The following is a 15,709-nucleotide window of genomic DNA, read 5'->3' on the forward strand; positions in this document are numbered from 1 at the left end:
GCGAGGCGGGGGCGGAGGCAAATATAAGAGCAGAAAGAAATAAAATTCATACGCTTGTTAGTCGTTGGCTCTGAGCAAAGCGGCGGCGGCGGCAGTGGTGGCGGCAGCGGCATAGGTGGCGGAGGTGGCGGAGACGGCGAAGCAGAAGCTCGGTCGAAGGTGAAGGCGGTGCGCTTGAGAGATGTCAAAAGGCGGCGCAAACAACAAAAACAAGAGAAACGCAAGAGCAGAAAAACAAAGCGAAGCTAAACTACAACTGGCAAACGGCGCTTGCCTTGCCCTAGCCCTTGCCCTAGCCCTTGCCTTTCCCCTTCCCCTTCCCATTGCCCTTGTCCTTGCCATGGCCCGTGGGGCAAGACAATTCAGCTAAGCCGCTTAGCAGAGCAGCTCAGCTCAGCTTATGCCAAGTATCAGCTCCTTACGTGAGACAAAAACGAACAACAAGTTCCAAAGTGTGTTCAATTAGTGTTATTTTAAATACTAAACGTGTGAGAAGTGTGTGAGTAGTGTAAAGCAGCTGCCACAGGCTGAGACTGCAACTAATTTGATGGAGTTGAAAGTTAATCGAGTAACGCATTAAGAGTGAAGCTCCAACAAGTTAAATATGAAGTATTTCTCCGTTTACAAGTCGAAACTAGTTAGTAAAAAGAGCTGGCAATATATGTATATAGTCTATCTGCACTCTAGCTGGGAAATTCTGCGTATACGCAGCATCGGTATATCAATAGACTTTTGCAGACCTATTCCTAGAGGGAGACTAAACTGCGAACGTGGCGCATACGCAATGTGTACAACAATTACATACATCGGTATATATATATGTATATATGTAATCGGTCTGTTGTCGTCGTCACTGTCGTCGTTGTCGTTGTCGTTGTCGTTGTCGTTGTTGTCGTCACACATCAAAAAACATAAACAAAATATCCATTGCAATATAAAAAGAGCTGAAATACAGACAATATTGTTTGCCCGGGCAAATAAATTTTTCATTTCTTATTTTCAGGCCATTTTCATGGCGGAACAATAAACAGAGAGCACACGCGTGTGTGTGCGTGTGTGTGCGTGTGTGTGCTAGACACACTTGCATGACTGTGTGTGTGCGTGTGTGTGTGTTCATTTTTTATGTTCCCGAGCCTGTGGCTGGGGGACTGCGCGCTGAGCTCTCACGTCTCACGTCTCTGCACAAGAGCCAAAATGGCGACGACAGGTAGTCATTGGCTTTTATTATGCATAATTTCATATTGGCTGTAATTTTGCAGAAATTGAAAATGGCAACAGCACACGCACACACACACACAAACACACAGACAGACAGACAGAAAGTCGCTTATTATAGAAAATATTTTATATTCAACAAAGTTCGCAATAAACATAATGAGAGAGAGATAGAGGCAGACCCAAGGAAAAAGTTTCACTTGGTACACTTGGAATACGTATGCATATATAAAGAGAGATATATATAGATGGGCCTTAGGCATGCAAAGTAGAGTAAGTTATAGAGATACACACGTATATATGAATACAGCATATGCATATAGATAGATTGGCAAATGCTGATGCGCTGTTAGGCGAGAAGCGTTTAGTTAGAGAGAACTACATAAATAGCTCATGTAGAATATAGTGCATGTCTATGCACGTGTATATGGAATCATAAATCGATTTAGAATTGATAAGATTTATTGCAAATTCATAAAACAACTGTTAAATAAGTGAAAGATTTTATAGATAGATATATGTGTATGTTTAGGTGTTTAGGCTTAGAAAGTTTTCCCAAAAGAATCTCCGAAAATTTCATCAGCCTTCCCAAAAAAGGGACTTTGCAATTTGTGCTCTAAGTTTTTGCTTTCTAATAGGTATATTGGTAACCGTAACCTAGAAAGAAGAAGAAGAAATGCCAAGCCAAAATTGATCAAAATTGTGTATGTATATGGGCATGTATATAAATAGAAGTATTTGAGATACATTTCAGTTCTCCTGCTGCTCGAGCAGAATAGTTGAGCAGCCAAACAAAACGAAGATAATAAATAACTGGGAGTTAAGCATGGGCCAGGACTTCCGCTAAGACCTTGAGGAATTCAAGGCATTTGATGCATGAAACCAGAACACGCTAGACACAGAGCGTGAGCGAGAGAGAGAGAGATGGAGAGAGAGAGACGTGCATCAATATGGAGCGCAAAGCGCAAAGCAGGCTGAGCACACACAGGATGTCAGGCTGTTTGGATAATAATGACTGGTAATTTATCTGCCTTCGTTTACATTGTTGTGCGTGCGTGTGTGTGAGGGTGTATGGGTGTGTGTGCGTGCGTGTCGGAATGTGTGTAGTACAAACATTTGTTTGCCAGCTGCCCGCCCTCCGCGGCCTGCTGTGGGATTTGCCAACTGGATTTGTTTTTATGTGTGTTTTTGGCGGCTTTTGGCAGCTGCTTTTAGCGGCATGCCGCCAACACAACACAGCACGAAAAAAAGCCAAAGAAATGTGCTCGGTTAATGGCTGCGGTTGTGCGTGATTCACGCTTTGATTAGGAGATTGATTTTGATTTCTGATTGCAAAGCTTTACTCGGCTCACTCAAGGTGGAAGGTGAGAGTGAGAGTTGAAGCTGAGAGCGATTAAACTCGAAATTAAATGAGATCTACACAGATTATATATATAGAGAGAGAGAGCTATATATGTAAGAGCTATGCGGTGGACTTCTGGCAGTTCCCTCTACGCATGTAATAATTGCATTTTTAATTGCGAGAGAGAGAGAGAGAGAGAGAGAGAGAAAGAGGTAGATTCGACTCATAAATTGCATTGTTACCATTTTGGATTCGTTGCCTGTGCCCGCCATATTTGCTGTTAATTCATTTCCGTTATGACAGCCAACAACAATGCTCAGGCGTAATTGATATACAAATATACACACACACATGCATACTTGCATATGTCAGCATATACATATATATGTGTACATATACGTGTGCCTCAACTCTGTTTATATAAAGAAAAATGTATAAAATTCGTGTGTGCAGCGAGCGAAGCGAAGGCATCGCAGCTACAGTGGGAACTGGCTATAAGGGCACAGGTTGGCTCCCCTTTGAAATGTATCAAACAATCAGATCTTTCTCGAATCACTTAACACTCTGAAGTATACCAAAAGAATATATGATAAAATTGTCACGTGTTGCATAACTGCTGGCAGTCAGTGTAGGTAAGCAGCACCAATTACAGTGGCTGCTGGCTGTAAATGTATGCTGACAGAAATCAAAGGTCTCTATAGCATTTATCGCAGAGCTAGACATCAGCTTTTATCAGTCACTGTGTTCCGACGCACACACACACACACTCATAGTCACACACTCATTTATATATTTAATATTTGCCTTGCATTTAATGTTGGGTGTATGTGCTGTGTATGGGTGTGTGTGTGTGTGTGTGTGTGTGGCGGAACCACCACAGTTATTGCAACGTTGCATTGCTGAACCGAAATACATTTTATAGCATTCGCATTCACATGTGTGTGTGTGTGCGTGTGTGTGTGCTTGAATTGTTTCGTTTTGCTGCATTACGTATACGCAACGTGTGCTTGGTTTTTGGGTTTCGGGGGCTTTTGGCTTTCAGTTGAAAGGCAATGTGCCGGAAGCGCTGCGCTGCGCTGCAATCGCAATTGCATTGACATTGAAATGCTGTAATGCCACGCCCCCTTTTACACCCAGCCCCTGCTATTTCGCTTATCGTTTGTAATTTCCCGTCTGGCCGTGTCATAACTTATTTACTTCTCAAATTCTTTCCCTTTTGCTAGAAACTCGATTCAAATTCTGATGCAATCAACAAAAAAATCCGAATTCAGTCGCAGTCAAAGCCTGTGGCAAGTGTTGCAAGTGTAGCAAGTGTTTGGCAATTAACTAAAGTGCAGCAACAAATTCGAACAGAAGCAACTAAGAACACTGCAGTCGAACGACCCCGACTGCCCGATACTCGTTCAGTTTGCACAAACTGGGATTGATTGATTGATTGTAATTATATGTAGATTATTTAAAGATCTATCTTTAAATATAGACAAGTATCCAATTTGTGTCCATTCCAGATGGCTGAAACTAGAAAAGTTTGATTCTTTTGATGTGGTATACTAGTCTTAGCTGACAATGGAAGCAATTAATGTTGTATTTGATGTATCCAAATATCATAAAAAATTTATTTGATATCCCTAAGCTTACATATCACGATAGTAGGGGAGACAGAAACACGAGAAAATATATATCTTAAGTCGCGAGTCTCTCGCTTCTATAACAAACCTCAAAACAGATATGCGGACAGTCAGACAAAAAAGACGCAAAACTAATATGCCCCATTTGCACAACACAAACGAGTATCGCAAAAAACTAAATCAACTGCGCGCTGCGAACGTAGCTAAAAGCCTGTTGCTGTGGCTGCTGCTGTTGCTGCTGCTGCTGCTGCATTAGCAACAATTGCTGTTTACCTCGATTATAGTTATTGCTGTTATAGATGCTGTTGTTGTTGTTGTAGGATTGAGTCTGTGTATTATAGTTAGGCAGTGTAGCATATTTATTGCTCGATCCAATTGGGTAAGAGTTTCTATATTGTTGCTTCTGCTGCTGCTGCTGCTGCTGTTGTTGATAATGTTGTTGCTGCTGATATTGTTGTTGTTGTTGTTGTCTGTTGAAGCTATTGTACCTTTGTACAGTGCGACCTAAACATATAGACACACACACAGACACAGAGACATTTATATATAGAGGAAGATATATACAAAGCAAAAATTGTTTCTCGGGTCGATTTCATTTTTGCGCCTTTGCCAAAAAATTGTTATTTAAGCAGATTTTTTTTTGTTTTTTTGTTTTTTTTTTTGGGTTCTATTTGTCTTTTTTCTTTTTTGAGGTTAGTTTTGGTTTTAAATTTATTTTGACTAGAAAAAAGTTGAGTTTGTGTGTTTTAGCTTAACAACAAAATTTGTTTTGATTTATACACATTTAATACATTTGGGGCAATCGTGGGTTGAGGCCACACAAGCAGCTAACACTTGCCAGAGAGAGACAGAGGGTGACAGAAGAGAGAGTGAGACAAAGAGAGAGCGAGAGGGGTGCATATCAGCTCTCTGGCTTCTGGTTTCTAAACCCATTCACCTTCTGACTGCGACAAACACTCATCATCAGCTGTCGTCGTCATCATCTTACCTTGTTGACCAACATTCGAGCGTGGCAAAGTGGCGTAGGCGTTGCCACCTGGACGCTGCTGCTGCTGCTGCTGCTGGGGTGGATAGGAGACCGGCACCGGAGACTTGGGCGCTGCCGCGGGCGCCTGAGAGGCGCCATAGGGCCGAGCATAGCCCTGGTTGACCTAAGCACACAGACAGAGAAAGACAGAGAGAGAGAGAGCGGATTAATTAGATTAAATTAAAAAATCTCTTTAAATTCAACTCAGTTTTAATCAAAGCCAAAAGTACTATAATAAACCAATAACTGCTGGCAGACACTGTAATTACGGTGAGTACTAGATAAAAATTTATAGCTTTCTACTACTCCACTATTCCGCTCTACTATTTCACTACTATTCTACTATAGTATATATACTACTATTTCTCAACTACTCTAATCTACTATTTCTCAATTACTTACTCTACTCCTATATCTCCACTACTCTATTCTACTCCTATATCCCAACTACTCTATTCTACTCCTATATCTCTGTTACTCTATGCTACTCCAATATATCTACTACTCTATTCTACTCCTATATCTCCACTACTCTATTCTACTGCTACTACTACTCTATTCTACTCCTATATCTCTATTACTCTATTCTACTCCTATATCTCTATTACTCTATTCTACTCCTATATCCCAACTGCTCTATTCTACTCTACTCCTATATCTCTACTTCACTATCCTACTCCTATATCTCTACTACTCTACTTCTATATCTCTACTACTCTATTCTACTCCTATATCTACTACTCTAATCTACTACTATTTCTTTAGCTCAACTATAGGAATATTATAAAACAAATTTCCATCTCAATCTTTAAGTAGTGCATCTACAGTGTCTCCCAGCTGGACTCTTATCGATCAAATTCAATTCAATGACAACATACGTTAGCGAGTTAGACATCAAAATGAACATTCAACACTTTGGCAGGCTTTGTTTGGCTTACTTAGCTTAGCTTGCAGCGGTGGGTCAGGGGGAGGGGGAGGAGGAGGCGCAAGAGCGTGGCTTACTTACCCGATAGCTGGGTGGGGCATTGCCTTTGCCAGGCGGCTGCACGCTGCGTATTACATTTCCGGTCAAGGTGACATACTCGAACGGCTGCTCAGAGCCGCTCGCTGCCGCAGAGGGAACTGAACACGCAGCGGCAGCGCCGTTGGCAGCGGGGGCGGCGTCGCCAAAGCAATTGTTGTTATTAATTAAATATTGCTCATCCGCCACGTTGGCTGACATTATATCTGACTGAGCTGAAGCTGTAGCTGCGGCAGTAGCTGTTGCTGCTGTTGCTGCTGCTGCTGCTGCTGCTGCTGCTGCTGTTGGCTTTGCCTGATGTGAATTAAATTTCAATTGATTAGCGAGTGTTGCACTCAGAGCTGCAACATTCTGTCCATTGCTGGTTGCTGTTGTTGTTGTTGTTGTTGTTGTGAATGGTTTGGCCGTGTTGTTGTGTCTGTTGTTTGTGTTGTTGCTGTTGCTGTTGTTTGTGGGTAGCTGCTGCTGCTGCTGCTGCTGCAGCTTATGGGAGTACTGCTTTAGCAGTTGATTATATGCATTATGTCCCTTGTTCTGCATGTTCATGTCATTCTCATTCTGCGGCGGTGCGGGCGGTGCAGGCGGTGCGGCTGGTATATAATTATCAACAGCAGCCACATCCAGCGAAGTGCTGGAGCCCGATGCCTGGCGCGAGTGCATGGGCGACTGCTCCATGTCCAGCGAGAGTGTGGAGCTGGGGCTGAGAGCGGCGGCACTGCAGCCACCCAGACCTGACGAGGAGGAGCCGCTCGAAATTGATGAGAGGCTGCCAGCAGCCGCTGCCTGTTGCTGTCGGACAGTGGTTTGGCTGCCACTCGGTGGCAGCTGCAGCAGCTCCTCGCTCTCGAATTGCAACAGCTGCGTGGGCGACGGCGGCGGCGGCAGCGGCAGCTCGTGGCAGCTGCTGGCAGTCAACTCCTGCTCCGGCTCCGGCGCTGGCGCTGGCGCTGGTTCGAGCTCAGGCATTGGCTCGGACTAATGTGTTAATACGAGCGCGTGTTTTTTATGGAGGGGGCGGGCGGGGAGTGGCGCAACAAGAGGCAGGCAGGCAGGCAGGCAGGCGGGCGGGCATGGCATGTAAATGGATGCACAGTTAATAAAGGCAGTTAATTAAAATGCACAGCAAAATTTTTCCAACTTTGAGAGGCTTTAAAGTGTGAGTGTGTGCGAGTGTGCGGGTGTGCGTGTGCTCGTGTGTGTATACGTGGCGTATGCTCAATATGAGTTTGTTTGTGTGTGACCACTAAAAATAGCTAATAGGTCAAGGTCAATGCGCCAACTAAAGCTAGCTCTTGACTTTTAAAGTGACAAATGCCTAGGAGTTGCATAAATTAAATGCGAGTAAAAGAAAATATAAATAGTCTCAGACAATTGGAAGGAATATTTGATTTCAAATTATGTGTATATAAAATATGGCACAAAATGTGGAAGAAACCTATGTAACCGCAATTTAACAGAAGAAGATATAAATATAATAATAAACTTGGCATACGAATTTAAATTAGCTCTAGGAATAAACTCCAAAGGAGACAAAATTCTTGGATTTATTTTTATAATTGCTTTTAATGCAAAATTGAAGCTCAGAGAAAAATATTAAAATATTTTCCAAAAAAAAAAAAAAAAAAAAAACAGTAAATGCCGATTCTAGAGAAAAATATATTTAAAATAATATGAACAAAAATTAAAAAAAAATGTTCCTTTGTTTTGTAATTTAATATAATCCCAATGCGTAATCCAAGTTGAATTTGTCAAAATTGTTGAATATAGTCGAAGCAACGTAATCCAATAGGTAAGATAAATAAAGTTTTGTTATGCAACGAGACACAGGAAGCAATCTCAATTTGCTAATTAAGATTAAATAAACTGATTTTTTACACTGCAATTAATTTGAGAGTTCTTTTTGAAGGGAGTCCGCGCAAAGACACTTTACACAAAGTTTTCTTTAGCTTCGCTTTTAGAGTTTCATATGTACATATGCTAAGACATATGCATATATATTTATATATGTGTGTATATGTCTATATAGTTATTCGATTCGCAGCTTTCGCGCTGGCTGCGTGCCGCGAACGCGAGTCGACGAGGCAAACTGAATGCGCGAAAAGTTGCGACTGAGACTGCGTCCGACTGCAGCTGTGCGGCTTGCTCAGTTTTTGTTTTTTTTTTTTATAGATCGTGGTAAAAATAAATTGAATTAAAAAGCAAACAGCTAAGGCTTGCCACCAAAAAATAAATATATATTTAGCAATTTAGCCATTCGACTGTTTGGCTATTTGGCTATTCGGCTATTTGGCCATTTGGCTAGCCGTTGCACATTTCACAAAAATGTTTAGCAGCCAGCAGCATCTGCATCTGTGTCTGCCCTCGCATCTGCCTTCGCATCTTCAATTCATTCTTCTCGCATGCTCGAAATTACTTTTTACTTCTGAGCATCGGCATCAAGAGAAACTAGTTGATTATCTAGCTATTTATATCAGCTTGGCTCGCTTAGTGGGTGCACAGGGCCCCATTCGCATTGATTGGCTTTGACGGATGCTCGGCTGCATTTCATCACGATGATGCACGCTCGCTACACTTGGCGAATGATTAACTGAGTCCCGACTGAATTGATTGAGGTGCTTCGATTCAATAATTTCAAACTATGCTCACGCTCTAACCCACTTTGCTCTTCTCTCAGTGTACCGATTCAATTACAGTTCAAGCATGTGCCACGCCTACAGCTTAAGCTGCCCCAAAGCAGCTTCCACAGGCTTTGCTCGCAGCAGCAGAGCCCACACACGACTCAAAGCGCTCTCAAAGGAGAAGGGGTAGCTCACAATAAACATAATAATAATTGCGCATGCATAGAGAAACAAGCGAATTATCTCAGACTAACACACACGCAAACACACATATACACACATACACAACAAATAACACGCACACAAATGCAAAAAGTTTTCCATTTTGTCGTTTTTATCGCCAGGAAAAATAAAAGCAAACAAAAGAAAAGAACAACAAAAAGTTGAAGAAGAAGAAGATAGAAGCATAAAAATTGTTTGAATTTCTTCCTCTTCACCTTTCGCCGTATTCGTATATATTTGTTCACACACAGCGAAATATTTTCACGTTGCCTTGAAACTTGTTTGTTTCTTTTGTATTTTGCATTTTGCATTCTCTTTCAACATTTTAGCATATGGCATATATAACTGCGTATATATATATATATATATTTGCGTCTGCCGCAAGCAAAAATTTATGCAAACATGATAAGATTGATTGCAAAAACAAAAAGAAAGAAGAAGCAGCAGCAGCAGCAGCACAAATAGTTAAACTAGAAGCAGAAGCTGAAACAGAAGCGAGGGCAACTTCAAGTATTTCATTTCGGGGTCAGAAGATTTCTTTGCATTTGTGTGTGTGAGAGAGTGCATCTGTGTGTGTGTGTGGGTGTTTATGTGTAGGCATGCAGGTCTGTATCAACAGTCAGAACGTGTATTGTACTCACCGGTGCCGGAGTGGGCGTGGCATTGCCATTGGCATAGCCATTGCTGCCATAGCCATGCGAGCTCAAGGCCGAAGAAATCGTGCTGGCGCTCAGCTTGGTATTCCTAAGGGGGGAGGGAACAGAGTTGATCGCATGATTAATTAAAAGAAATGTCATGTCATCTCTAATTGTCTGAGCTTTAATTGTCAATCAACTATTAGTCTCTCTCTCTTCTCTCTCTCTCTCTCTCTCTCTCTCTCTATCTCGCTTGGCCTTTAATTAAGTTGCGATTTGGCCGAAATGTTCAAACAAATCCCAGAGGCCCAGGCAACAGCATCTGTCAGCTCTAACGAATGCTCCACATTTATATATATTCAATTTTTTTCTTGCTGACTAGCCACAGCTCTGGCCACGCCCCGAACGCTCCCTTCAGCTATCACTGCTCGCCTGCAATTGCATTTAATAAAAATTTTCGCTGCTGACACGTCGGCAATCAGTTGTCAGTTTTTATGTCCACAGCAGATGTACAAAAAATGCCATTCAATTGGTAACTAGGGAGAGCATAGGGACAGCAAAGAGAGAGAGAGAGAGAGAGATGGAGAAAGAGAGGGGCATGTCCTGGTACCAAGCAAACAATAGCAGGGGCACAACTATTATATTCCCCTTCGCTCTTTTGGCTATCGCGTCGAAATGTCAAACGTGTTTTGGCATACGGAAAAATAAATATGAATTGCATTTTTATATTCGTATTCGTATTTGTATGAATATTCATATTCGCATTTAATTCTTTTCATATTCATATCAATTTGTCACAGAAATAAACAAATTGCATTTAAAGTCAAATCTAACCAAAATTTAATGCATTTTCGTGAACTTCACCTGAAGTTTTCCCTGTTCATTCTAATTGAGCTACCTACCTATATATGTGTTTACTGGTTTCACTTTGAAATAACAGGGTATACAAGTCAATCAGTATGTGCTTACAGGGTAGCTAGCTGGGGTGGTGTACTTACGGCTTAATGGGCACTGGCACATAGCCCTCGGTGCCAGGTGGCGGATGCGCCTGGGCGGCCATCTTGGCATGGACGTCGCAATAGAGCTTGTTGTTGAAGTTGTAGTAGCCCTGGTTCTTCAGGGAGGTGCCACAGGTGGCGCACTTGAAGCACTCCACGTGCAGGTTCTTGTCCTTGATGCGCACAAAGACACCGCTGGAAAAGTTATCGAATATTAATCGGGCATCCAAATGAGTTATACTATAAGCTCTCAGACAGTATGTGAATACTTTGTGAAAGCTTACGATGGATCGTTTAACGAGTGTTAGTTTTTATAAGTTTAGTAAATGTTATCAAATAATAGTCAACTTATATGTTATCGAATATTACTTAAAGTCCAATCAAATGAAATAATTTGACCAAATTATATTTGAATTGAATAATCGATTAATAACTGATAATTCATTGACTGCTTTTGATATTTTATTAAAGAGCTTCAGTTGGGCATATCAAACCTAGTAGTCGATCAATAATCGATAGCTACTCATCAATAATAGATACATATTCATCCGAATATGTTTTTCGATGAGCTAGAGACATTTGCCCGCTCTGACATGCCTAGCATTATCGATTACTTATCGAAAATATTCATGATACAGTTAGTGCAAAGTAAAGTTGAATAAGTAAATGTAAATGCGGAATAAAATATGTTAAGTCCATATAATGAATTATCGAATTAAGCTCTCTGAGTCGCCAATGGGCAGCCAATTAAATCGGCATACAAATTAATACAAATGATGATGATATTCCCCAGTGACAGCCAACTGGACTCCAATTGGCGGAGAGTGAGCGAGGGCGAGCGCAAATCCAATTGGAAACCAGCTGCATAGTGCTGCAGAGGACGCAAGGTGTTGGAGGCGTGTCTGCATAATAATCATGTGCGCTGCATAAATTTAAACAATTGACTTCGAAATAAAAGCAAATTAAAATGCACGCACACACACAGATGCACAGTGAGATACCCATACCCACACACACACACGCGCACACGCACACACATAGGCAGACATACAGAGAGACATCAATGAATTATCATTGTAGAATCCTTACACAATGCCCACGCCGCACAATTGACAGGCCGGATGTCCGCTGGCGGACAATGGACGCACGCCATCCGAGTCGCTGGCCAGTGCCGCCGCCGCAGCATCCATCTCGGCCTTGTACTCTGGGCCCTGCAGAGCGGGGCATATGGGCATGACAATGATGCGCGGATCGTGCAATTCCTCCTGCTGCTTTTCCTGCTGCTCCTGCTGCTGTTTCTGCTGCTGCTGCTGTTGCTGCTGGGGCTTAGCAACGGGCAGACTGGGTCGATGCGTGGCCGCCGGCGCCAGCGTATTTTGCTGTAAATTGGTGCCGATGCGTTCGTCCTGTCCGAGGCCCTGCTGCACCTGGCTGTGGGGCAGCGGCGTGCGTCGCTCGTTGCCGCCAATCGCATGGCTCTGCGTCCAGTAGAAGTTCGCCGGGCTGTGCGGCTCTGCAGCAGCGACATTATTATCGCCATATGCACAAAAGTTCAATCAGTTCACAAAGCCTTTGACAAGTTATTTGCAAGCATGTGGGAGCGGGTAGGATAGGATATTCACCTCCAGGAATAAGCCTTCCGGAATAAGCCCCCCAGGACGGCCCTAAACTGCAACTGGCCATATCTTGAAATTAACTCTTAGCTACCACTCGGCTTATCAGGCGGTTAGTGACCGATTTTTATTGGAGTGTGAGTCCTTAATGTTAAGTCATGTTAATGTTAAAGCAACTGCTTATGTCTATGATAATACTTGAATGATGAATGAGGTTATGAAAACGTATAAACAAATATTTCTTTAGTATATTTATATAATCTGTTTCTGTTATTGTAATTTGTATTGTTATTGTTGCTGTTTCTGTTAATGTTAATTACAAAATTAATGTTGCTGCTACTGTTAATTTTACTGTGAGTCTGTTTCTGCTTTCAGCTCTATTAACAGTTTCTGTTACGTTTTTACTGCTAAATGACTTCATCTGCATGCAGACTATCCATTTTGTGTATGGTTGGATACACTTACTATTCATGTTAATCTCAATGTTAGTGTTCATCTGTCAGCTTAAGTTATTCAGTTTGGTTTTTAGTTACGACACTTACGTAATGAGGCGTTCGCACTCGGTACAAATGTTTTGACCAGTCGGCAGTCCCCCGGTGCTTGGGGGCTTTGGCGAAGTGACGGGGGCGCTCACATGACGAGTGGCGTTCGATTGTTGTTGATATTGTTGGTGTTGGTGTTGGTGTTGGTGTTGATGTTGGAGTTGTTGAGGCTGTTGTTGTTGATGATATTGCTGCTGTTGCTGGGGTGCATCATGCTCATAGTTGTTGTTGTTGAATGCTGTGTTCGGTTTTGTGTAGAGTGTTGTTTTCGAATGGAATAGAGTTGAGAGAGTACAAACATGAGTTAGCGAACATAGAACAAGAACGAAAACGAGAAGTAACTGCAAACATAAACCTAACAAATAATTTCGTAAAGTTTCGACCAATCTTATCTTAAACTCTAACCCTATGCTAACATTTATGTATATTTTATGATAAATAGATAAAGAAATATAGAGAGAGAGAGAGAGAGGGGAAAGAGAGAGTTGTATTTGTATTGTGTGAGTTGCTTTCAGAAATTCGATTTGATATAAAGAAAACGAAAATCCATTTCTTTGTGTTTATCTAACCGCAAAACAGAACAAAAGATTTGAGAAAATCAAAAGAAATAAAATTAAGTTAAATCAGTTTAAACTAATATATATATATGCATGTACATTTGGATGCCCTAAAGAGTGGTTCAAGGTCTTTGCCATGTGTTTTTAAAAAAGACACTAAAGAGTCAATGCTGTAATCTCTGACTTATTTATAGACCAGAGGCCATTTCTAGCTGGCAACACATGGCGTATGCGTAACGTTACAGCGCCCCCGTCTAGCTAGAGAGGTCTAACAGCTGCTGGGCTAATCGGCAATGGTGTCGCTTCTAAAGGGATTTTCGCCTGCATTGAGCAGCAGGAGCATGCGAGCCAGCTCATAGTAGGCCGCTGCCTTACCTGGAGTCGATTGTCCCGTCTCCTCCTCGCGCAGGAACTTCAACACCTCCGAGCGGTCAGCCTGGTATTCCTTTTCGTTCTTCTTAAAGTTCACACTGTAACAGAAACGAGATGGAGAGAGGCACGTTTAAAAGTGTTAAAAATTTCCATTGCATACTTTCAGGCTGCATCGGAACCCCAATAGAAAACGCAGCGCGCAAGAGTATGCTATAAAAAGAAGGCGAGTCAGTTGAGAGATTGTTGCAATGTCCGACGCCAAAGTCGGCTCAGAATAAAATAATAAAAAAGATCCCCTAAAGAAATTAAGTGCAAGCAAGTCCCATGCGTGCATTTTAACAAAAACAGCAACAAAAAACAGAAGGAAAATCCTCTACACGACTCCACTGGCACAACACGCCGAAAACACTTGGCCAGGGGGCGGAAGGCGGAGAGCGGCGTGTCAGGGATAAAAGAGCTGCTATCATTTGGCGGAATTGCACTCAGCTTTAGACGCTTAGGCGGCCCTGCGGTCGTGCAGCTCAGAGCCAGGCGAAGGCAGGCAACGGCAGACGACGGCGCGGCAATAAAAAAAAAAGCCAACAACAGAAGCCACAAAATGGGGAAAAAAAAAACACAAATATAAAACAGCCAAAACAAATTTTAAAGTAAAAGTTTTGTGTGGCATTCGGTTGTCATGGCAGACAGTTGTTTTTTATACCCTGCTTACAAATGCACAAGAGGGCATATGTGGGCGAATGTGCAAACGTCTTCATTTGGCTCTGTTTGCACCTTTGGTCGACTTTCTGCTTAGCCACAGAGCAGGTGAATGGGTAGATAGATAGATACGAGCTGAAGCAGTCAAAATGTGAAGGGTTTTTTTTGGCTTACAGTTTGAAAAAAACAGCTAAGCAATCGACAGTCTAGGAGTCACTGAATGAGCTGCTATTCATAGAATTTTCGATAGAGCTTCCAATAACTTCATTCAACACAATTGTTGAGGAGCCGATAGGAAATGCACCTTGAGAACGGCTGATAATCTAAAACACGGCCCGAAGAGTAAACTAATTTGCATATGCCTTACTTATATGACGAAATATGAGGAGATTCAATAACAGGAATAAGTTTCTAGATGCTCAAGCTATAAAGGACGAGGGCTTAAGGGAATTAAAGACATGGCTAAATAACTAATTAACATTAATTTAATGGGAATGTCATTTACAACTGAGCAGAGTATCCGGCAGTTGGGTACACCTCGAATGGGCTTACGCTTTTCGCTTGCTTTAACATTCATATTTTGCCATAAACAGGGTGAGCTAACCAGCCAAAAGGGAAGCATGGACAGACTGACCAGCGCAAAACAGAGGATGAGAGAGAGACAGAGGAAGGACAGAGAGAGCGAGATGTCAGCCATCTAGTTGAATTACTTACCCTAGAACACCGCCAGCCAAAACCTCCGCCTGAGCGGAGAGGGTTTCCGCAATAGATTCATCGCTGTAAATGCCAACCGGGGTGTTGTATTGTTTATTGACGATGCTCTTCACGCCGCCGTCGCCGCCGCCGTTGGCCTGCAACAACAAAACAGAGGTTGAGCAATTCAGTGAGACAATGTATGGAAAATGCAATTACTATTTTGATTTGGTATTGATATTATTTATGCTATTTTAAATTTATATTTTATGTAAATTTTGTGCGCACTCAATCTATTTTATTTATTCATATTATTGTATTTCTGTTTTATTTAAGTAAATTTTGTAATTCTAGTTCCGTTTTCTGCTCGCCTAACCCACTGTGCCGTCTCATATAGAAATGATTATAATATAAATTCATAACAATAAAATGTACGCAAATATATGCATATCATACACATTGATATTATTATGCATGACACATGTGTGTGCTTGGGTGAGTGTATGTGTGTGAGACTGAATGTGTGAGAG

The 15,709-nt window shown here is 42.0% G+C and overlaps 1 protein-coding gene across 19 annotated transcripts in view; it reads right to left on the reverse strand.

The window, feature by feature from the left end:
- The window catches only part of LOC6578270 (PDZ and LIM domain protein Zasp), a 64,486-nt gene that overhangs the window by 6,513 nt on the left and 42,264 nt on the right, over positions 1-15,709 (reverse strand). For 7 of the 19 annotated variants that reach the window (XM_032729948.2, XM_032729957.2, XM_032729954.2 and 4 more), the window contains 7 exons: positions 15,201-15,337; positions 13,794-13,888; positions 11,796-12,219; positions 10,707-10,901; positions 9,715-9,817; positions 6,219-6,527; positions 5,174-5,336 (listed from right to left, as the gene is read on the reverse strand). In XM_032729948.2, coding sequence (XP_032585839.1) covers positions 5,174-5,336; positions 6,219-6,527; positions 9,715-9,817; positions 10,707-10,901; positions 11,796-12,219; positions 13,794-13,888; positions 15,201-15,337 — 1,426 coding nt within the window. Of the gene's footprint in view, positions 1-1,659; positions 1,873-4,458; positions 4,690-5,173; positions 5,337-6,218; positions 6,528-8,108; positions 8,341-9,714; positions 9,818-10,706; positions 10,902-11,795; positions 12,220-12,861; positions 13,100-13,333; positions 13,426-13,793; positions 13,889-15,200; positions 15,338-15,709 lie in introns of those variants that run through there. The other 12 variants (XM_032729955.2, XM_032729958.2, XM_015163053.3 and 9 more) reach the window with 9 other exon arrangements.

This window comes from Drosophila mojavensis, unplaced genomic scaffold, assembly GCF_018153725.1.
Source record: "Drosophila mojavensis isolate 15081-1352.22 unplaced genomic scaffold, ASM1815372v1 contig_80, whole genome shotgun sequence".
NCBI lineage: Eukaryota > Metazoa > Arthropoda > Insecta > Diptera > Drosophilidae > Drosophila > Drosophila mojavensis.